Here is a 24,485-nt window from a genome sequence, read left to right as displayed (position 1 = left end):
GTAGAAACACAGGTGAGGTATACGACAGCTACTCTTAGAACTTCTTGCAACCCCGCTTAACATCTCAACCCACATATGTACCCTCAGCAGAGAACATAGCCTTCTGGAAGAAAGAGGTTCAGGCGCTCCTTCACAAAAGAACCATTTAAAGTGTGCTTGCCTTACCACTAGGGTGAGGGTGTCTACTCCTTTTGCTTCCATATTCCAAGAAAGATGGGTCACTAATGCCATTCCTGGACTTGTGACCCCTCAATTGATATATCGAGTCTGGACATTTCCACATGACAATCCTGCAGTATGTCATCTTCCACTGGTGTCAGCCAGTAAACTTGTTTACTCTAAGTTTGTTTTTGCAAAATGGTGGTGAATCAATTCCTCCTGTTAGCTGGCAACTCCAATGTTGTGGTGGAAGACCATTGTTCATCATTTGTAGAGATCGTCTTTTGCCCCTACTCCTGTCTGGATCATGCCGGTAGCCCAAGTTATCTGCAGCCTGTTTCTCCACATTAAGAAAATGGCCCCCCTATTCCATCACTGCTCTGTCAGGCCTGGAGGAACTTGGGCTCCCTGGCTTGCTGAAGCATCAAAAGTAGACTGCATCTCTGTTCTGAGGCAGCCAGTGATTTTGGTCACTCACTCTAGGTAGGTGTGGAACTTTGGTAGCTTGCTTTCTTCTCCAAGCCTAGCTAGGACATGCTCCTGTGTTTTTCCTTTTTTTTTATCCCTATTTTTTTCAAATTGGTATTTCTATAGAGAGGTTGTATATGGGAGTGCTCTGGGACGCTGCACATGGGCAGGACTATTTAATGCTTGTGACTTTTACGAGTCGCCGCAGATGAACTAAAATGACAATTAAGTCATTTTTTCTTTTCTTTTAGAGCTATGTGTTTTTATTACATTACATATGCCATACGTTATTAGATAGAACGTTCCTGGAAATAATAATTAATAATTGCTAATACTGTTTCCGGCTTTAAAGGACCTTCAGAATAAGATAATTGCACAGAGGATTTAGATCCCCTGCAATATAGAGATCTAATAGTTTTTCTCTTCGTGACGTAAAGCATGCTATTCTGTTATGGTAAACCTCATATTGGTTGTCGCCCATACCTCATTAAAATCTCTGGTCTAGTTTAATCTTCTCTGTAAATAATTTGGGGCAATTTTATGTACTAACTATATTAATTTTAATATCAGGTTATCCAGTTATCCCCACATAGTTTTTTTTTTTTCTGTGCTTCATGCGGTGCAAATACTACAAAAGAGACCATTTATTTGTATGACATTGATTTGCATTGTTGGCTGCAATAAAAAAGCTCTGCACAGTGATCATCTAATGCAGTGGTTCCCAAACTTTTGACTCCTGAGGACCCCCATTGAGTCACCACTGAAAGCCGGGGACCCCCAAGCAATTTGTAGGATTTAAATTTCAAACATTAAAACATTGGGAACGTCACTTTTAGCGATGTTCCTGTGGCAATAGGGGCTTTGCCTTATTTACAAGGCTGCGTTAAGCCACTTATTGTGGCTTAAGCTGCCTTGTAAATAAGGCCCCCTATCACGCAATGCTTAGCGTTAAAAAGGTGGGCAGTGGGAGTTACAGTGGGCGTTTCACTCCAACACCCATTGATTTTGACGCTGCCCTCTATTTACAAGGTCAGCTTAAATAGGAGACAGCACCCAAATCAAGACTATGAAAAACCTGGTCTTAACTTTGCGAAATGAGGAGAAATGCCTTATTTCTCCTCGTTTTTACTTTTTCCAACGGAAAAAGCAAAACACCTTTGATTGTTTATGTTCAGGAAGGTGACCCTTCCTGCACATAAACAATCTTTAATAAAAATGACGTTTTGTAACTTCCATGTGTGCTGCATTAGGCAGCACACATAGAATGACAAAACAGCATTACAAAATTGTTCATGTGCAGGAAGTGGGAACATAGCAGCATCAGGATAATGATAGACTGGGAATAAACATATGTTGCTAAATTTTACCATGTAGTTTGCAAGCAGCTCTTTGATGACAGTTCATAGAACACCGCTAGATTACGATTGTCCCTTATGAATTGCACAGTGACGAAAGAATCTCTGTGACCTATGCACATAAAATACTGTTTTTTAAAATGCATTGTACACGTTCTTTGCAGTAGGCATATTAACTCTGTGTCACATTAGATAAGTCACAGCTGCCACTGGACAAAACTCTCATCTCTCTCCAGCAGGTACATTAATCACTGGCATTTTCTTGACACTTTTATAGTTGCTCATAAACTGCTAATTTCACAAAGAAATTTGCAGTGCTTTTAAAATTGCTGGCTGAGGACCCCCTGGGAATGTGCCACGGATCCCTGGGGGTCCTCGGACCCCAGTTTGGGAAACACTGATCTAATGATTCCGAGTTTGGCCAGGGTCTCGTAAAGATGCACAACAATGTTCTACATTTTTTGGACGCCTTCCTTTATTGAATTTTTAGAACATTCATACAGTAACTACCACACAAATGAACAATAGAAACATATCGGCATCGAAGAATGTTCCACATGTTTAATCGGTAGATTTGTGTTGTGCTTTGTGTTTACTGTTGTACTTTCTTTCCTTTGAATTGCCTTATATGGATGTCTGTTGCGAGACAAGACTGACCATGATTTTATTGTTCTAGCCCAAAGCCAATAAAATTTACAGAACGCCCACGGCCTGGAGTCCAAATGATCTGCTCATCCTACAGTGCTGGTAAATAGCCAATGTAATTTTATTATTGGTGGTTTTAATCCGATAAATATTTGTGTTCTTTTCATAGGTCAAAATAAGTCCATAAGTCATCCCAGTGAATGTTTTTTACAATACTGACTTTGAACGATAATATTGATAAGCTCTATGTCTCTTCCTATTTGATCCCTACCCCTTCACTTTTGCCACTACTTTATTACATGCATTCAACATTCAAATACTGTTAACTCACCCTCTTTACCTCATCTGCACATTTACATCATCCGGTTCCCTTAACCTTAACTCCTTAGGTATCCCTTACATTTCCTTTTTGCTAACCATGTTCTTTGTCCTTGCCTCAATGATAAAATTAACCTTGTCTGTTTAACCCGGATACAAAACAGATCCTTTAAGCTCTTCTGAGAAGAGCAAAAGCCCTTCCTAGACGTTTCCTATATCTAATATCTGATAGAGACATCTAGCCGCAGATTCCTTAACTTAGAATATCCCCAGGTGTCATACTGGATCCGGAAAATTCTTTGCAGCAGCACCTCTGCGCGCTGGGGGACGGCGCCACACGACCCTGCCGTGACGTCGTCCATGTACGTGACGTCGACGAGGTCATATAAGTCCCTCCCGGCGCGCTGATATCAGTTTCCTTCTTTTCCGCGTGCAACGTGGATCCGGAGTAAGCGGTTCCTCTGGCCTGCCCTTTTGACGCTTCGTGCCTGGAACAGTGTGCGATGCCTTCGGGCTTTAAAACGTGTACCTCCTGTTCGCGGAAAATGTCTGCAACGGACCCACATGTTATCTGTATGTGGTGTTTGGGTGAACAGCACGACTCGACGGATTGCGATGCCTGCCAACACCTCAAGCCGAAGTCCCAACGGGAGCGCCGGATGAAGCTCCTTTCAGCTCGCCTGTCCCGGTCAGTCGTCTCGTCCTCCAGCCTCCTGATTGCCGGCAGGTCCCTCTGGTTTCCAGTTGCGGCATTGGTCGCCCTCTGGGGCCCGAAGATGTCATTCACCCCTTATGGGCAAGTCGCGGCGCATGTCGCCGAGGTCCTCGACCTCACTTCTGTCTGTTGTCTGGGCCACTAGTTCCGGAGCTCTCCAGCCGTGCGCCACTGGGAGTCGCCCATCACCTATCTGCCCTATCCGGGCGCGGGGTTGATTCGGACCCAAATGGAGGTCCCTGTCCCTGAGCCGTCTTCGGGGCCTCCGCTTCTTACGGGGTCCCCAACAGATTCACCGGTGGGTTCTCCCCCAGCCCAAATAAGCCCATCCCCCTCCCCAGGGACGAAGGAGATGTGGTGTTGTCAGGGTGCGGACCGGCTGCGTCCCACTCTACGACCCATAGCACTTCTGCCACGCCGCATTGTCCCAAGGGGCTCTCTGTGGCACCGCAGGTGGATGCTGGTGCTCAAAGCCTTGCTTCGAGCACACCTCGGCGTTCCGGACAGTCGGCCGCCTGCCCGGAGCCGAAAACTCGCTTCCCTGGCTCCGACTCCACTTCTTACTTCGGAGTCGGATCCTGTTATGTTTGAGGCTGAGTTGGTGCCGGTGCAGCACCGGAGGCTTGACTCCCCGGCTCTGGCGCCATCCCCTTCTTCGGAAGCAGAGCTTGTTGTGATGGACGTGGAATCGGCGCTGGACGGAGCCGACTCTGCGCCGGATGGAGTAGGGTCGGCATCAGACGAGGCAGGGTCGTCACTGACAAGTAGTTTTGGTGCCGTGTCGGCGCTGGGTTCTGACTCTTCTCTGGAAGCTTCTGGGGAGAGTTTGGCGTTGCCTTCACTTCCGGCTACGCCGGATCTATCCTTGCCTGTGCCCCCCCCCCCCCCTTAGAATTTGTAGACCCTGCAGAATCCCCGCCTCCTCAGGAGCCCCATCAGGACCCCCATTCGTCAATGGGGCTACCTTCTTTCGGGCATTGGTCGCACCCTCAGTGTATTGGAAGACTTAGTTAACAGCCCTCACCTACAGATGAGTTGCTGTCCCCTCCTCGGAGGGCTAGCGAGGCCGGTGCAGCGTTTCTTAGAGTAGTCTCCTTAGCCACTCGTCTTCTAAATATGCAGCCCCCTTCGGTCCCCTTGCCTGTGGAACCTCTATTTGAGGTCCTTCCCATGGGTCGGGAATGTGGAGCCGCTTCTGCCCTTTGAAGCTTCTCTTTATGACGACCTTTTGGGCACCTGGGCTCGGCCAGCTTCCGATGATCCGATGGCTCGTTCTGTCTTGCACTGCCACCGGCCTGCTCCACATGATCCAGTTTACGTATTTGTTCACCAAGACGTGCAGGGGTTTGTTTTGCAAACTGCCTTCCCTTCCTTGCCTCAGTTAATGCTTCCTCCCTCCAGGGAGTCCAGATGGCTTGAGTCGTGGGGTTGTAACATCTTTGCCTCCACTAGTGCTGCCCTTTGTTCACTGAATACAGTGTGTGTCTTTGCTTGGGCTACCTCTGCGTTGTGGGGCTCTGCAGAGTCTGCAGGGGTATGGCTGTGGTACCTATTCTAAGTTAAGGAATCTGCGGCTAGATGTTTCTATCGGATGTACGAGTTACTTACCTTTGGTAACGATTTATCTGGTAGAGACGTCTAGCCGCAGATTCCTTAACGCCCACCCATCCTCCCCGTTCTGTGAGAACATTGCCAGGTGGACTTCTCCTTCTCGCCTACTTTCAGTTGCCATTGGTTTTCTTTCAAGAGTGCTCATCACATAGTTGCGCTCCTTTCGGAATGACCATATGCGGCGGACTCCCTCCAAGGGGCTTTTTCCTGTAGATGGTGCCTTTTCATGCACTATCATCAGGAGATTCTTCTTCTTCCTCTTCTCCTGCTGTCTTCCCTCCCGCCCGCCTTCTCCATTAATTAGAGGCTTGTGTCTCCTATATAGTCGTCGTCTTTGACGATCTCTTCTGCTCTGTTTTACACTTCCATTGTTATAAGGGAAGATACCTTCTTGAAGTACATTGTTCCTTCTGTGCTCCGTCCTTGTTGGATGGCACAGTTCTACATGGTAATAAGTCTATATTTTGGTCTGTTGAGATATTCTTCCCTTGTTGCTCGCACTTTTTTTTTTTTTTTTTTTTAGAAGAGTCTACGCTTCGCTATGCGGGATTCTTTCTCTTAGCGTAGTTTCGCTTTTGCTTTTTCACTTATATGTGGACAGTGTCTAATACTGTCTTTTATGATGGTGGTTTGCACCATCTGCCTTATTTATTTTGCGGATTTTTTTTTATTTGTATTTTATTTCTGCTTTTTCAGATACAGGAAAGAACATTTTACAATCAAGCAGGTTATGGCATTGGCACAGCATGTATGATATATATAAAACTCATTGCAGAAATCAGTGTTGCAGAACGCGTCGTCAAGGGCACAAATATATACAGACATGGCATTAGCAGGAAAATTTTTTTAGAGTGGGAATAGGCAGGGCAATTTTGCAATGCACACCTGTCAGTCATCAAATGTCAGCAATTGACAGTAGATAGGACGTGAACGGCCTCCAGACATCTCGTGGCTTGGATGCAGTGGGTAGTTCTTCCACATAACATGTGAGCTGGTCCCGGCAGTATGTCAGATCCTGCAACCATAGCTTAGTGGTGGGCACAGCCCTGCTTTCCCAGCAGACGGAGGCCCTACGCTTAGCCATTAATAGCGCAATGGACACAAATTTCCTGTTGAATGACTTCACTTTAGCGCCAACCCCCAGCAAGCACACCCCTGGGCTGCACTCAACAGATTCCTCAACCATATAATTCATATGACCGAGCCCCATTATTCATACACTTTCGGAAATTCCTAGGCTAGATGATAGAAGTTTGCCCCTGACATACCACATCGCTTGCAGGTGTCAGTTTGTCGCAGCCCATATCGGTGAAGTTGTGCAGGAGTGTAATAAAGCTGATGGAAATATTTAAAATGTACCAACAGTAAGTTGCCATTCGCCGTCAGCTGGCCCGTCGGGGAGCAGCTACTCAACTAATCATCCTCCGAGAGCAACTCTGGCAGCACGGCATTCCATCTAGCCAACGCTGCCTCACCCCCAGGTGGCCTATCACTCTAGTGACTAGCTTGGCCTTAGATTTAGCGGAGTATAGGAGTTGCAACGCCTCTAGGGCCGGTGGCTGTATGGGAAAGTGTGGATAAAGTGCTCGCATAGCCGAACGTAGTCTGGTATAGACAAAGAGATGCATGGCGGGAACCTTGCCCCGGGCACCTATAGTTTCGGAGGCTATGACCTGGCCTCCAGGGAACACATCCGTCATTGTGAACAGTTCCATATCGTTCAGGGTTTTCAATGCGCCAGCTTCCCTGGTGACAGATGTCAGAGTGATGTAGTAGCGGCATGCTAGTTGCGTATAACGGCAACTTATGTGCTCGTTGACCAAGTTCGGGCCAGACGCTAGATGTAATTTGCACTGTATCAAACTCCCCTTTTTCAAACACCGTATGTTTGGCAACTGTCATGGCCTTGAGTTGTATGGGGTGCACAGCGCCCGCCTCCACCGCCACATGCGGAATGAATGCTGGGTCATGTTGCCAGTAGTAAGCGTAATGTGCCTGTGCACAGCGATAATAAAGATGAAAATCTGGTGCAGCAAAGCCACCCTGGTCATATGGAAGGGTAAGTGTCTCCCACTTGAGTCGAGGCTTCCTACCACCCCAGGCTAGTGTGATCAAAAGGGAGCGAAGCCGCAGACACCCGATCCATCACAGGATCTCAGACCACGTTGAAGTCACCGCCACAGATAAGTGCCGCAGGGGATAATTTGCAGAGTTTGCACCATATTGTGTCATAAAAGGCGGGATCATCCACATTAGGACTATTGTCAAACTCCTGACCTTTTCTCTACACAATATTTATTGTAAGTCTAACAATGCTTAACCCCTTCGCTGCTAGGACTGACACCCCCCCCTCTCCCTGTGCTAAGGCTTTTTTGGGCTATTTGGGGTAGTTTGCGCTTCGGCCCCTGTAACTTTTTGACCACATAAGGTATCCACACCGAATTTGCATCCTTTTTCTTCCAACATCATGGGGATTCTAAAGGTACCCAGGGTTTGTGGATTCCCCTGGAGGGGACCCAGAAATTAGCCAAAATACTGCTAAATATTGTGTTCGAGGCATATGAGCTGCATATTACACACTGTGCATAGATCGCCATCTGGTGTTGGTCCCGGGTGTTTGCAGTTTGTTTTTCCTCTTGGAAAGTCTTTGTAAGTCACGAGGTCTGTGACTCCTCCTTTGGATTGTATTGCGCATGGGCTTCGGCTCCATCCTCGGATTATTTTTTTTCCGCCATCGGGCTCGGATGTGCTCTTCTCGCTACGGTTCCGAACAGTTTCCAGTTCCAGTCGACGCGCAATCCTCCCCCCTTTTCGCGGTATTGTTTTCGATCGCGATCTACACACTTGACGCGGCTCTCATCGATCCAGACCTTCGATTCCAGTCGACGACGACTGCCTTCGGGCCTACCCAAGCTCCGGTCCTGGCTAATGGAAAGGACTCCATTCAAGAAGTGCCCTCGATGTGGGTCAAAATTCCCCCCACACCGATCTCCACGAGGTATGCAACCTCTGCCTCTCCCCTGAACACGAGGCTCGAGACTGTCCAGCGTGCAAATCCTTCCGGTCCAAGAAAACCATTCGAGACCGAAGGGCAAGAAGAACTATGGCGCACTCGTCGACAGCGATCACAGACTTCCTCGGGGAAGACGTTGACGCTCCAGAAGGACAGCACACCGACGAGGGCCTCGTCAGCGCCTCCGAGGCCGACGTATCTGATGTCGAGGTCATCACTCCGGCACAGAGGGTCGTGAGTACTGTCACCCACCCCTAACACACATCCTCCATGGCACCCAAAAAGGCTTCGGTCACTCCTTCGCTCCCTCGCCTAGGCACGACCAAGAACATTGCTTCTGACACCGCACCTTCGGGACCGGTAAAGAAGCCTATCAAGCCTTCCGGCGGCTCGGGCTCGAGCTAGCCCCCCGTCGGTGCTGGAAAACACTCTTCCGCACTGACGCCAAAAAAGAAAATGGCGCCTCCTCGACACCGAGCTCCACACCAAAGCACTCGGCGCCGAAAACTAGCACCAGCTCCTCAGTGCCGACACCGCCCCCGGAGCCGAGCAAGAAACACAAGGCCATAGACACCCACACCTCGAAGCCGAAAAGCAACTCGGAGCCGAGTGACCAACCAACCCTTTCAAAGCTGCACAGTTTAAAACAACCAACTAGTGCAGATTCTAAAGCAAAAAAACCTACGGCCCCGATCCCTTCGGCGCCGACTGACAGGCCACTATCTGAACTTTTTAAGCCTGATCCATTGCAGAAAATACTGATCAAAGACTGGACATTTGATGCTTAGCATTAAAAAGAGACAGCTGGACAAGCCTGCCCCAGATCCACCTCCAAAGAGGAAGGACTTTGCTACCTCCCCTCTAAGAATACCTTCACCCCCTCAACCGCCACCTCCTCCCCCCTCCCCCCCCCCCCCTCATCATTCTCCCACACCCTCTCCGGATGATGACAATGATTGTCTATGATGACATGGGGGACGAGCCCCATGACCAACCTACAGGGGACCCCACTCCTACAGGCTCCCCTGACCCATGGGACGACTATACCATTCCAGACATCTCTAATGTCCCACAGGATGATATCTGCCCTTCCAGACCATCCCCACCAGAAGACTCATTGGGGTTCAACCACCTACTCCAGAGAGCTGCACACTACCACGGTGTGGATCTCCATACTGACCCCGTGGAGGAGGACTTCCTCTTGGATACGTTCGACACAACACACAGGGCCACCTCCATCCTGCCCATGCCCAAAGGAGTTATTAAGCACGCGCCGGAGGTCTTTAAAGATCCAGTCAGAGCCAGGGTCATCAACCCTCGCATAGACAAAAAATATAAAGCCGTCCCTACCGATTCCACCTACATCAGAGGGCCAGCACCACTAGATTACCTAGTAGTGTCTACAGCAAGAAAGCGGGCAAACTCCCAAGCATCAGGCGAAGCACCACCACCTGACAAAGAGTCCAAACTCTTGGATGCATCGGGCAAGCGCACTGCATCTCAGGCTGCCAACATATGACGCATCGCAAACACACAAGCGCTTCTGGCTAGATATGACAGGGCCCATTATGACGAACTAGAAGCCATAATGTAACACCTCCCTGACAAATATAAAAATAGAGCCAATGAGCTAATTCAGGAGGGCAAAACCATCACCAATACCTCTATCCGCTGTGCCCTAGATGCAGCTGACACCGCCTCCAGGGCCATTAACACCAGCATCTTCCTCCGTCGCCATGCCTGGCTAAGGATCTCAGGTTTTAAACCAGAAGTGCAAGCTTCCATCCTGAACCACCCCTTTGACCAGGAACATCTGTTCGGCCCAAAAGTGGATGAGGCCCTAGAAAAAATGAAAAAAGACACGGATACGGCGAAGTCTATGGGAGCCTTACAATCGCACCCTCCCAGGCGCTCCTTTTGCCGCTCTTCCTTTCGAAGCACATCCAGAGGCTACTCCTCCGACACCGCTTCCACTTCATATAAAGCCCCTATCCAATCCACCTTTACAAGGGGTTACCAAAGAGGCGGCTACAGAGGCAATAATAATAAAGGCAGAGGCAAGACAAACATCGCCCGCTCTGCCTCCGCACCTGCCCAATGACTTCCCTCCACTCCCCCCAGACAGTCGGGGGCAGACTCCAAAATTTCCTTCCTGTCTGGACTACCATCACCTCAGTCAAATGGGTAACACAAATAATTTGGTCAGGCTACTGCCTCGAACTAACATCTACCCCCCAAACATTCCACCCAGACAACGCCCAATGTCACAGGAACATTTAACACTACTAAAGCAGGAGGTAATCTCCCTCCTACAAAAGGGGGCGATAGATGATAAATTTCATCAGGAGAGACGGGGGCATAGCGAGCACCTTAACCAGGATTTTATAATCTAAATTTAGTAGAGATAAGGGTCTGTAGGACCCGCATAATGACGGGTCTCTGCCCGGTTTAGGGAGGAGTATTATGACGGCCTCTCTAAGGGTGGGGGGTAAAATTTGCCTTTCGAGGGCTTCCGCATATACTTCAATCAGTCTAGGCGACAGCAGATCCTTGTGACTTGTAAAACTCCTCAGTGAAGCCATCCAGGCCGGAGGCCCAAGAGGTTCGCAGGGTTAGGATGGCACTAGTAACCTCCTCCTCTGTAATTGGCTCTGCCAGGAATTCCTGCATATTCTTCTCTAAGTATACCAAGGCGATTTCGAATAAGTATGCTTCCTGTGCAGTGGGATCGCGTCCCACTTTAGAAGCATACAGAGAGGTGTAATATTCAAGGAATTCGTTACGAATCTCCAAAGTGTCAGTGAGCGTCTGGTCTGTGGAAGATCGCAGCTCTGTGATGTTGGCTTTGCTGTATGGGGGTTGGAGCATCTGGGCTAACGTTGGGCCCGGACGCTCACCTTTGCCGGAACGACTAGCAGTCTGATATTTACCTAAAAATAGTATCTCACGATCTACGGTCTCCTTGTATTCAGTGAGGAGATCAAGCCGGTGCTTGAGTGCATCCGGAGCGGGAATGCGTGTTGTCGAACTGTCAATTTCTGTCAGGTCTTGCTCCAAACGAGGAAGTGTTGTTCTTAGCGCTTTCAGTACCCCGGCATGTTTGGCAATGCAGACACCTCTAATATATGCTTTGAATCCCTCCCACAGGACTGCCCAGGTGCCCACCGAGCCGGTGTTGATAGTAAAGTATTCCTCTATGGCTTCGCGCACCTCTGAGTGGAAGAGGTCATCATTGAGGGCGCGGCTGGGAAAGCGCCACTGGCGTTTGTAGCCCTCTGGTCGGGGATCTCCAAGGAGGAGCCCAACTGGAAAGTGGCCGGAGTATGTTCGTGGGAAAGCCGTAATAGAGTGATACCAGCTGGAAATGACAGGGGAAGCAAGCCAGTTATCAGACCTGGTCTAGGTGTTATGTTGGCTGTTATAATGTGTATCATTGCATTCACACTTGATAGGAGACAACCTTTATTGTTTCCCCATGTCCTCCATTACCACATCTGAAGCATGCCCCTCTATATCTTTGCATGTATTTGATTTTAGATAATTGTGGGGAATTAAAACTTACAACATTAACAGTCTGCAACTCTAATTTCTTTGAGGAAGACATAATTCAGCTACAAATGCCTGAAAATGTTCGATTTGCTTTGAGCAAAATCTCACTGAGTTTAGGATCGCCCTTCAACACAACTCTTCTCTCACTTTATCATTTATACATCGCATCATAAATTGATCTCCTATCTGCTCTTGGATATTGCCACCAAAATTGTATGTATTCGCTGACTGCCTTAGAGCCGTTACATAGTACTCTATCAATTCATCAAACTGTTGTGCCTGCATGCCAAAATGGTACAGTTTCAAATTATAGACACTTAAAGTAATAATGTTTGCCCAATTTTTCATACATATTTAGTATTAATTTAGACTGGATGTTGCACCACTTCCTTCCTCATCAGACAAATTAGGGAGAAGTTCAAAAACCTCCTAACAACCTCAAGACAATGCAGGAGCAAGGAAGCCTACTTTTCTGCAGAAAAAGTTCTACAACATACTTTAAAATATTTATTAAAACCCTTTTTCCATTTGAACTGTTTAATATTGGTTCACCAGGTATTGGAAAGAAGAACGAAGGTGGAGAGATATTCTGCATGGTTAAATAACAGTAAACACAACAACAAAAAAAACGTAAGTCACACAAAACACAATAAATAACAAATATCACTCAAACACTGATATTCGGCATTATACTTGAGCCTTTCAAATATCCAACCTAATACACTTGATGAATGAAAGAATTAAAGAAAACTATAACAGAATAACCGTAGAATTAAATGTGACTAGTAGATGGCAGTCTAATACTGGAGTTCCAAACACAAGAGTGCAAGAAGGAAGTGACGAAGTGAAACTTCCCACCAAACAATCCGCAGGAAAGCAATGTCAGTAAATAATATCCATGTCGTTACAGTACCCTAGATTTCTCTTTATGTACAAGTAGCCATGGGGCAAGCAGCAGCACTCTCACTCAGAGGTAGAGTTGAACTTCAGCGCGTCCGAATCTTGAAAAGAAGCATGTGAAGGTACACACGACAAAGCTCACATATTGTATATTAACAATATGTGCTCTCATGTTTGTTGGAAATCTGAAGCTCACATCCCCAAATTTACTGTCAACCTATGACTCTGCTGAGGATGCACAACTGTGCACGTGGCAGGATTGTGCAGCATGGTTGCAGCCTCTAACCCAGGGGTTTCCAATCTTTTCTTAAGTAAGAACTACTTATGTTCAATGACAATCATCGAGAGCTACTTATATTATTAATATTATTATTATTATTATTGTTGTTGTATAAAATTAGTCACCACATCAGACAAGATTACATTAGTGGACACCCTTTGCAGGACTAACACCAGTGAGCACTTTCGTAAATCAGGCAGGGTTGCCAGCAGTAAGGTAAAAAAGGGTTTATCAATTTGGAATGCCTTCACGTGGGTAGTACCTGGCAGTCATAGCTGCAGTGCCCCTGGTATCAAGGGAATACCATTAGTTATATATCTCCCATCTGATTTATCACTTAAATATCAGCATTAAATATATTTTGGACATGTAACCATTTTTTCTCCAAGCATCAGCTTAGGCGTTCTAAAGATACACACATTTTCAGTTGGAATATGCTTTTCAATTTTAATATGCATATATGAATTCCGAAAAGTAAAAGCTTTTAATTTAGTAGGCTTGGCTGCACACTTAAGAGCTACTTACAGGTAGCTTGAGAGCTAACAGTAGCTCAGGAGCTACTCGTTGGCGAAGCCTTTTCTAACCAACTGCTTCTCCTCTCTAGCTCCTCAAGTGCACATTCTCAGAACTTAGAACCTAGACCCCCGATGATATAAGCAAGAGCTAGATACCATAACGTTCAACAGTCCAAACTTTAATGGCAAGTAGTTACACTCCATAGAAGCTTGAATAACATAGTGCATAAAAATACATTGGTTTATACCATGAATGTGCAAAAGGAAAGGTACTTGAAAAGGAGGTACATCAAAATATTTCATTGAAATCTGGGACCCTTGCAACCTTGGTTGGATGCACTTGTCAATTAATTGTATTTGGCATCTTGACTATCCAGCTAAATGATGCAATCTTTAATTTGATATATTTTCTCATAATGACAGTTTATTGTGCATCTTTGGCATAATGGGCAATCTGCTTGACGCTCTTGTAGGCTTAGGGCTTATATTCCTCTTCCTTATCCGGTTTGTTTAGCAAGGTAATTGTTGGAATACTATTTATAATGCGTTTTTTTTAATGTATTTGTCTGAAATTGCATAGTGTATTAGTCTAATGATCAAAACAGCCAAGGAACTCCCATCGCTCTGTTTCCCAGTTAGCCGCTTAGTCATTTGACCACACCATCTCCTTGTACCATTCAGCTTGGTAAAGGTAACACCTGTTATTTACTGCATTTAGAAACTGTGTATGTGTTGTGTGAAGCACTATTTAAGAAGTGTAATTTAGGCTTAGAGTGTTAAGTTGAAGACCAGGGCAAGAACTATCATTGTGATGGGCATTCAGTGGAAGCTTTTTACAGAAGATTCACTAATTGTGGTGAAACGGTGCTTGAAGACTGATTTAACCTAGGTGTTGTAGATGAAGCAAAGAAGGTGAAAGAGTGATGGGACTAGACAGTGGGTCTTGACTTGTTTTTTTTCTTTTTATTAGTATATGAACACCTTTAAGAAATACAAAAGCACCCTCCTTGGGATTTATTTTCAGTTACTCACTCTTGACATTATCCTCTTTCTTTATGTAGGTGGAATGTTGTTGGCAACAGGAAGCACAGATCATATCATTAGGGTGTATTTCTTTGGATCAGGTCAGCCAGAGAAGATATCGGAGCTTGACTTTCATACTGTGAGTACTGGCCATTATATTTGTATTCCTTAACTATTTACTATGATTTTAGTAAATTGTTGTGCTCATTTTGTTTACAATTTTCTTGGCAGGACAAAGTGGACAGTATTCAATTTTCTAACAACAGTAATCGGTAAGTAGAACAATCAATAGTTTAAGTTCTCTATAATGGCCTCTTAACAAAATAATCTTATTCAGTCCTTTTACATAATGCTAGCTTTTTCTTGGGGTTGTCCCTTCTTTAACTCCCTATGGGAACTGCTTATGGTTCCTTTTCTTTTCTACCTTGACTTAATGTCCAAATTGCGTCATTCCCACCTGAAACTATGCAACGTATTATCTGTAACGTTGCTGCCCACTTAAAGAAAGTAAAAGGTGATATATATGAGGTGTATTGCAGGAGGATCTTTAGTCTGCTGTGACATTTATACCATACTCCCTTCCACATACTTTACCACAGATCCATCTTTCTTAATCTCATGCTGATCCTAGCTATAATATTTTCACCCAGTTTTATATACTCCCACATGAAACCATTCTCCTGTAGGAGAGCGAGCGTTAATGAAAATGTAAAATTACTGCAGTTTTGCTAGTGATAAAAAGGCAGTGATCATTTATATTCTTATCTCAGCCCCTTAGATCATTGGTCAATTACATCTTATAATGCTTATTCCCTTGTAGTAAAGGCTGGATGTCACGTGACTCCGTTACGCTTGACACTCCCACTTGTCGTTTGTTGATTGGTTTATTGCTTTGAAAATATTTATTTTATATATTTTTACTTCTGCCTATGTTCAACACTACAACTCTCCCAGGGGCCCTTGCTTAGGAAATTAAATGCATTTTAAAGGCATCATCCAGTAACCAGAGCTTATCAGTTAATTATGGTTAATTTATGAGTTTTCATTCACTGCTTGCCTGGTGTGCGATTTACTGGTTCATTGTGATTCCTTCAGAGTAATTGGGGAATACCAGGATAATGCGTTATGTTTAGTAGTACATTTCTATTAAAGGTTCTGTATTTCTTTATTTGTGACCTGGGTAAGGTTTGTATTCAAGTTTTTTTGTGATTGATCTTTTCTCGATCAACAATAAGATGTCTTGAGTTTTCTTCTGCCTTAATTTGTACTCTATTGTTGTGAGTGCCTAACATTGTAGTTTGTGCTTTTGAAAATAATGTAATATCATGTTCGAGGCATATGAGCTGCAGATTATACACTGTGCAGATTATACACTGTGCATAGATCGCCATCTGGTGTTGGGCCCGGATGTTTGCAGTTTGTTTTTCCTCCTGGAAAGTCTTTGGAAGTCACGAGGTCGGTGACTCCTCCTTTGGTTCGTATTGCGCATGGGCTTCGGCTCCATCCTCAGATAGTTTTTTTCCGCCATCGGGCTCGGATGTAATACTTCGCGCTCCGGTTCTGAACTTTTCCAGTTCAACGATCGACGGAAAATCCTCGCTCATCGAGATCCTTCAGATAATAAATCATCTTAATCACCTTCTCTTCGGCACTTCTTCGATTCCGGTCGTCGACGGCGGCCTTCGGGCCTATTCCGGCTCCGGCTAATGGAAAGAACTCCCTTCAAGAAGTGCCCTCGATGTGGGTCCAAGTTTCCCCACACCGATCTTCATGAGGTTTGCAACCTCTGCCTCTCCCCTGAGCACGAGGCCAGAGTCTGTCCCGCCTGCAAGTCTTTTCGCTCTAAAAAGACTATTCGATATCGACGGGCTAGACGCAACATGGCGCACTCCTCGACCTCCGCTCCAGTCGACTTCTTCGGGGACGACGTCAAAGCTCCGGGACAGCAGAACGTCGAAGAAGAGGACGACGACCTCGTCAGGGCTTCCGAGGCCGACGACTCAGATGTGGAGGACATCACCCCGGCGCAGAGGGTCGTGAGTACAATACCCCCTCCCACACTGATACCCAAAAAGGCTTCGGTCACACCTTCGCGCCTAGGCAAGACCAAGGATACTGCTTCTCACACCCCACCTTCGGGCCCGGTAAAGACGCCTGTTAATCCTTCCGGCAGCTCGGGCTCGAGCCAGCCGACCACCGGTACCGAAAAACACCCTTCGGCACCGAAGAAAAGATAGGCCTCCACCTCCACACCGAACCCAGCACCAAAGCCTTCGGTGTCGAAACCTGCACTTCCGGTGCCGACCAAACATCACAAAGCCCTTGGCACCGACACTCCCGTGCCGAAGCCTTCTTCGGCACCGACCAAAAAATCGGAGGTCCCAAAGAAGCACGGATTAGACAAACCTAAAAAGCCGTCGGCCCCGAAAACTTCGGCGCCGACCGAACAACCAGTGTCGCAAGAACTTTTTACACCGGATCCTCTCCAAAGGACACTGTCCAAGGATCCAAAAACTGGACATTTGACATTGTCTTAAAAAAAGAGACACTTGGACAAACCAGCACCACCTCCACCTCCAAAGAGGAAAGACACTGCTACCTCCCCTTTCAGAGTGCCTTCCCCAACTCCTCCACCCCTGCCTCATCGTTCCCCAACCTTGTCTCCTGTCCCAGATGATTTAGGAGACCCTTATTATGATCCAGCAGATGTGCCACAAGACCCCACCCCTACTGGATCTCTAGACCCATGGGACCACTATAACAATCCGGACATCCCAGATGTCCCACAGGATGACCTTTACCCATCTAGGCCATCCCCACCTGAAGATTCGTTAGGCTTTCACCACCTACTACAAAGGGTGGCACACTACCACGGGGTGGAGTTACATACTGACCCAGTGGAGGAAGATTTTCTCCTAGACACCTTCGATGATGCACATAGGTCTACTGCCATTCTACCTATGTTAAAGGGAGTAATTAAACATGCACCGGAGGTTTTTAAAGACCCAGTCAGGGCCAGGGTACTAAACCCCCGTATAGAGAAAAAATACAAAGCCGCCCCCACAGACCCTTCATACAATAAAGGCCCTGCACCATTGGATTCCCTAGTGGTATCTACAGCTAGGAAGCGCTCAAATTCTCAGGCGTCAGGAGAAGCACCACCACCTGACAGAGTCCAAGCTCCTAGACGCGTCAGGGAAGTGCACTGCATCACAAGCCGCCAATATAAGGCGTATCGCCAATACGCAAGCGCTATTGGCCAGATACGACAGGGCGCATTATGATGAGTTAGAGACCATCATGCACCATCTCCCTGAAAAATACAGGAATAGGGCTAATGAACTGATCCAAGAGGGAAAAACAATAACTAATACCTCTATACGCTGTGCCCTAGATGCAGCAGATACAGCCTCCAGGGCCATAAACACCAGTGTCCTTCTCCGTCGCCATGCCTGGCTCAGAGTTTCAGGTACAAGCCTCTATATTGAATCACTAATTCGACCAAGATCATCTATTTGGCCCAAAAGTTGATGAAGCCCTCAAAGATGAAAAAAGATACTGATACGGCGAAATCCATGGGAGCCCTACAGTCACACACTCCTAGGCGCTCTTTTCGCCGCTCTTCCTTTCGGGGCACAGGCAGGGGCTACTCCTCGGATAGTGCAACCACGTCATACAAATCCCCTCCCCAATCTACCTTCACAAAGGGTTATCAAAGAGGCGGATACAGAGGCAATAATAATAAGGGCAGAGGCAAGACAAATACCGCCCACTCTGCCACACCGCCTACCCAATGACTTTCCCCTGCTCCCTCCAGACCATTCCACTCCGCTCGGGGGCAGAATACAACATTTCCTTCACGTCTGGGAGACAATCACCTCAGACAAATGGGTGACCCAAATTATTCATTCAGGATATTGCCTAGAATGAACATCTACCCCCCCAAACATTCCACCCAGGCAATGCCCAATGTCTCAAGAACATGCCACGTTACTAAAACAGGAGGTAATCTCCCTCCTGCAAAAACAAGCCATAGAGCAGGTCCCCATCAATCAACAAAATGTAAGGGTCTACTCCCTGTACTTTCTGATTCCAAAGAGAGACGAGACTCTACGACCTATCCTAGATCTCAGACCTCTAAATACTTACATACATTCAGACCATTTTCACATAGTAACCCTTCAACAGGTTCTTCCACTCCTCTCCCAGAACGACTTTCTCACCACTCTGGACTTGAAAGACGCATACTTTCACATCCCAGTACACCATGCTCACAGAAAGTACCTCCGGTTTGTAGTGGACGGGCAACACTACCAGTTCAAGGTGCTCCCGTTCGGGTTAACAACAGCACCAAGGGTATTCACCTAGTGCCTAGCAGTAGTGGCGGCACACCTCAGAAGACCGCACATTCACGTCTTCCCGTACTTGGACGTCTGTCTAATAAAAGCCACGTCCTACGAACAATGTGTGCAACACACCGCCGCTACTATCCAACTACTTCACCAGCTAGGTTTCACGGTGAACCACCAAAAGTCCCAACTGGTACCATTACACACAAAACAATACCTCGGTGCCACCATAGACACCTCAAAAGCCATAGCCTATCCCAATCCTGCCAGGATTGCAAATATACAGGCTCTGCGTCAAAAATTCATTTTTCAACACTCTCTCCCAGCAAGGGTGTTTATGCAACTGGTAGGGATGATGGCCTCTTGCATTTTCATAGTGCCCCATGCAAGACTCCAGATGCGTCCTCTCCAAGAGTGTTTAGCGCGCCAGTGGAACCAGGCCCAGGGACAACTGACAGATCTGGTGTTGGTGGACGGTCGCACCCATCGATCTCTGCAGTGGTGGAACACCATAAACCTTTACAAAGGTCGACCGTTCCTGGACCCCGTTCCACAAATAATCCTAACAGACGCATCGCTCTCCGGCTGGGGAGCTCATCTGTTACATCTCACAGTACAGGGCACATGGACGCCGCAACAGAAGTTACTCCACATTAACCATCTGGAGTTACTGGCAATCTTCCTAGCCCTAAAATCCTTCCAGACGCAGATTTCAGGCAAGGCAGTCCTCATTCGCACAGACAACATGACTGCCATGTACTATATTCAAAAACAGGTGGGCACACACTCTCCACAGCCCTCTCAATTAGCACAGAGCATATGGAGATGGGCAATTCCACAGAAAATCTTTCTCCTGGCCCAACACGTCCCAGGAGTCCAAAACACCGTGGCAGATCTGCTCAGCAGACAAACGCAACAGATTCACGAATGGGAACTTCACCCACAGGTTCTTCACCCATTCTTTCAGAAGTGGGGGCACCCACACATAGACCTATTCGCCACCCACGAAAACACAAAATGCCCAAGCTTCGCCACCAGATATCCACACCCATTGTCCAAAGGCAATGCGATATGGATGAACTAGTCAAACAAATTTGCATACGCTTTTCCACCTCTCCCACTAATTCCATTAGTGGTGCGAAAGCTACAACAGCATTCCCTAACACTGATTCTAGTAGCTCCAACATGGGCCAGACAACTGTGGTACACCACACTGCTGGAACTCTCGGTAGTACCACACCAAAAGCTGCACCTCTCACCATGCCTCCTAACCCAGAACCATGGAGAGATCAGGCACCCGGACCCAGCTCAGCTCAACCTGGTGATCTGGCTCCTGAGGTCCTAGAATTCGGATACCTTAACCTTCCCCCTGATTGCATGAATAATATCAGGGAAGCTAGACGCCCTACTACTAGGGCATGCTATGCTGCAAAGTGGGAAAGATTTGTTGTTTACTGCCACAACAACACAATCAACCCTCTAAATGTGTCCATACAGCACATCATATGTTACTTGCTCCATTTACAAAGGTGTAACCTAGCATATACATCCATTAGGTTACACCTCGCAGCAATTGCTGCTTACTTACAGAACAGGCAGCACCTATCACTTTTCAGGGTGCCTGCCATCAAGGCCTTTATGGAAGGCCTCAAAAGAGTAATTCCACCCAGAGTACCACCCTCACCTGACTGGAACTTGAATATAGTTCTCACAAGGCTAATGTGACTCCCTTTCGAACCATTACATAAATGTGAGCTGCAATTTCTCACATGGAAAACAGCTTTTCTAGTGGCCATCACTTCCCTTAGAAGGGTTAGTGAAATACAAGCACTCACTATACAGGAACCTTTTCTCCAAATGCATCAGAACAATGTTGTACTCCGTACCAACCCAAAATTTCTACCCAAAGTTATTTCTCCCTTCCATTTAAACCAGTTGGTAGAATTACCAGTCTTTTTCTCACAACCTCAAACCGTTGCGGAAAGGGCTTTACACACACTGGATGTTATAAGGGCCTTACTTTACTACATCCAAAGAACACAACTTTTCAGAAAAACCAAACAGCTATTTGTCTTTCTCTCCACCACATAAAGGCAACCCTATTTCTAAATCAGGGATAGCTAGGTGGATTGTAAAATGCATACAGATTTGCTACCACAAAGCAAAACTAACGCTATCTGTTCCCCCTAAAGCCCACTCTACAAGGAAGATAGGGGCTTCTATGGCTTTTCTAGGAAACATACCACTAGATGACATCTGCAAAGCAGCGACATGGTCAACACCGCACACTTTCACAAAACATTACTGTGTAGATGTGCAAACTAAGCAACAAGCTAGTGTGGGCCAGGCTGTACTAAAAACACCGTTCCAAACAACTGCAACGGATGCCGGTGGTCGCCGCTAGGGTTGGGTACTGCTATATAGTCTATGCACAGTGTATGATCTGCAGCTCCTATGCCTCGAATGGAATACGCTACTTACCAGTATGCATCTGTTCTTGGCATGTAGAGCTGCAGATCTATACACGCCCACCCGCCTCCCCGGCTACCTGTATCCGTTCCACATCTATCTTATTTAGATACAACACACATGGGTTTCTTTACTGTTATTACTACGCTCCATCTTTCCCTGCTGGCGAAAAACAATCTGAGGATGGAGCCGAAGCCCATGCGCAATACGAACCAAGGGAGGAGTCACCGACCTCGTGACTTCCAAAGACTTGCCAAGAGGAAAAACAAACTGCAAACATCCGGGCCCAACAACCGATGGCGATCTATGCACAGTGTATAATATGCACAGTGTATAGATCTGCAGCTCTACATGCCAAGAACAGATGCATACTGGTAAGTAGCATATTCCTTTTATGACCTGCCTTGACAGTGTATTGATAGGACAGAAGCTGTGGGCTTCCACAAAAGAATGGGCTTGTCTTCCTCGTCACTGTAATCATTTTGTTTTTAGGTCCAGCCTGCGACTTATTGTTTACAGTAAAGGGCTTCACGCTCTCCCGTTGCTTAGCATTTATTGGCTTCAGTGTCACTATGTTGTGGTCACCTAAATGGCCAGCGCAGGCCAGGCGTCATTTGCGGTTAATTGTCCAGCGCATGGATCGAGTACAGATTGATTGCTCTTAATTAGTGTCCTTCCACCCCTCGTGCTGTGCTTGAGGTACTTTTTTATGTCTAGCCTGCATCAGCGCTTGTTTTCTTTCGCTTTTAAAAAAAAAAAAAACGCGTCGGCACCGACCGCACCAAGAGGGACTTCGGTGCCGAACTGGAATCGGGCGACATCGGAGTCGACAAACGGAAAAAGGCCATCGGCACCGAGAAACCTACTCGGCTACCGACGCCAACGACTCCGAGGGCAATACCGCCTGCTTCGCCTCGCGTCGCTCCCTCGACGACGCCGATGCCTCACGTATCGAGGACGTCGACGGTGATCTCCACACCTCGACTCGAGGACCCGCCGGCACCGAAAAAATCCACGCCCGGCTCTACGAACCTGCCCGGTGCCAAAGCCTCAAAGACGCCCCAAGTGCGGCCTGCTGCGACGCAAAGCAACAAAACCACGGCGGCCCTCAAAGACCCGTCGGGTTCCGGCCCGATCGGAGCTCCAGCAACCTCTACGGGGCCAGCCAACATTACCTTCGGCTTGCCTCCGTCAACAATCCCGAAGGTGTTCCAACTCAGGACACGGGTTACCCAGACTCCGGTTCCACCGGACGAGACGTCTCCGTCACGTGTCATCGACGCCGACACTGGCAGGATGATTCTCCACGACCGAAGGATAACTTCGGAACCGCCATTAGACCCTTTCAGGATCCCACTAAAAAGGAAGCTGCCTGTGGAATCAGAACCTCTCCTTTATGAACCGTTCCATTCCTCCTACCAGGATCCACACCGGTTCTCCCCCACACGCTCCGACACGGATGCATTGGAGGACTACATGGATGACCAAGCACCCTACCATGTAGACACAGACCCTGATGACCAGCAGGACCCTGATCAAACTTGGGGCGACCCTGCAGACCCCAGTGCACCTCTCGATACACAGGACCCACAACTCTATGGGGCAAAAACATCTCCCACGGAGGATACTGCGGCGTTCAACGCTCTTATCGAACGTGCTGCAAATAACCATGGGGTACAGCTTCACTCAGATACCATCGAGGATGACTTTCTAATGGACACTTTTGCATCCTCAGAAAGACATGTAAAAACTCTGCCAATGCTGAAGGGGGTCCTCAAACCAGCTAAGGACATTTTCAAGGAACCCACCAGGGCACGAGTGATAAACCCCAGGATTGATAAAAAATACAGATCAGCACCTGGGGATCCTACTTACATCAAAGGACAATTACCACTCGACTCCATCGTCGTAGCGAATGCTCGCAAGAGGGCACACTCGCAAACGACAGGTGACGCTCCTCCCCCGGACAAAGAGTCCAAGGTGCTAGAGACCTCCGGCAAGCGAGTTGCCGCCCAGGCTGCCAACATATGGCGCATAGCCAACACTCAAGCGCTCCTCGCTCGCTACGATAGAGCGCACTATGACACATTGGAGCAACTACTCCAACATCTCCCTGACCAGTTCAAAGAAGGTGCAGAAATTCTTATCAGAGAGGGACAGCTACTCACAAATGCTTCCATCAAATGTGCACTAGATGCTGCAGACACGGCTGCCAGGGCCATAAACGCAAGCGTCATGCTGCGACGACATGCCTGGCTACGAATCTCAGGATTCAAGCCTGAGGTACAAAACAACATACTGAACCAGCCCGTCAACCCCGACTATTTATTCGGCCCAGAGGTTGACACCACCCTCGAAAAGATAAAAACGGACACTGCAAAGTCCATGGGCGCCCTCCAAACTCAGTCCTTTCGGAGCGGCTCCTTTCGTCGCCCCGGAAACAAGGGGGCAGGTAGAGGACAGGGGTCACAACAAACGTATAACAAAGGCAATACACAGACCACCTACGATAAAAACACCCGAGGTGGATATCGTGGCTCCAGTGCAAAGGGCAGAGGACGTGGCTACGGCAACACCAGGTCCTCCCCCAAGAACAAGCAGTGACGCCCTCTCCCTTCCTCCCGACCACATAACACCTGTCGGGGGAAGACTACAAAGGTTCCTGTCCACGTGGAACTCCATCACCACGGACAGGTGGGTCAAAGATATTGTAAAATACGGTTACTGTCTGGAGTTAACCTCCACTCCACCCACAATACCACCAAGAAACCGTCCTATGTCCTCAGAGCACTTAACGCTCTTACAGCAAGAGGTGCAAAGTATGCTTCTAAAAGGCGCTATAGAGGTCGTCCCCATCCACGAGCAGGGTACGGGGGTTTACTCCCTCTACTTTTTAATTCCAAAGAAGGACGGGTCGCTCAGGCCTATATTAGACCTGAGACCCCTGAACCAGTACATTCTTTCAGAGCACTTTCACATGCTCACCCTACAGCAAGTCCTTCCGCTTCTCAAGCAGGGAGACTTCCTAGCCTCACTGGACCTCAAGGATGCGTACTTTCACATACCCATCCACCCCTCACACAAAAAATACCTCAGGTTCACTGTTCAGGGGCAGC

General features: G+C 47.3%; 1 protein-coding gene across 4 annotated transcripts in view; it reads left to right on the top strand.

Annotated features, from left to right (window-relative positions):
* Window positions 1-24,485, top strand: part of PHIP (PHIP subunit of CUL4-Ring ligase complex) — a 1,862,070-nt gene that overhangs the window by 327,950 nt on the left and 1,509,635 nt on the right. For all 4 annotated transcript variants that reach the window (XM_085610989.1, XM_085610988.1, XM_085610991.1 and 1 more), the window contains exons 10-12: window positions 2,659-2,729; window positions 14,590-14,690; window positions 14,783-14,823. In XM_085610989.1, coding sequence (XP_085467115.1) covers window positions 2,659-2,729; window positions 14,590-14,690; window positions 14,783-14,823 — 213 coding nt within the window. The remainder of the gene's footprint in view (window positions 1-2,658; window positions 2,730-14,589; window positions 14,691-14,782; window positions 14,824-24,485) is intronic.

The sequence above is a fragment of the Triturus cristatus genome, chromosome 6 (assembly GCF_964204655.1).
Source record: "Triturus cristatus chromosome 6, aTriCri1.1, whole genome shotgun sequence".
Classification (NCBI taxonomy): domain Eukaryota; kingdom Metazoa; phylum Chordata; class Amphibia; order Caudata; family Salamandridae; genus Triturus; species Triturus cristatus.
The sequence above is the reverse complement of the archived record's forward strand: the minus strand, read 5'-3'. Positions and strand labels throughout refer to the sequence as shown.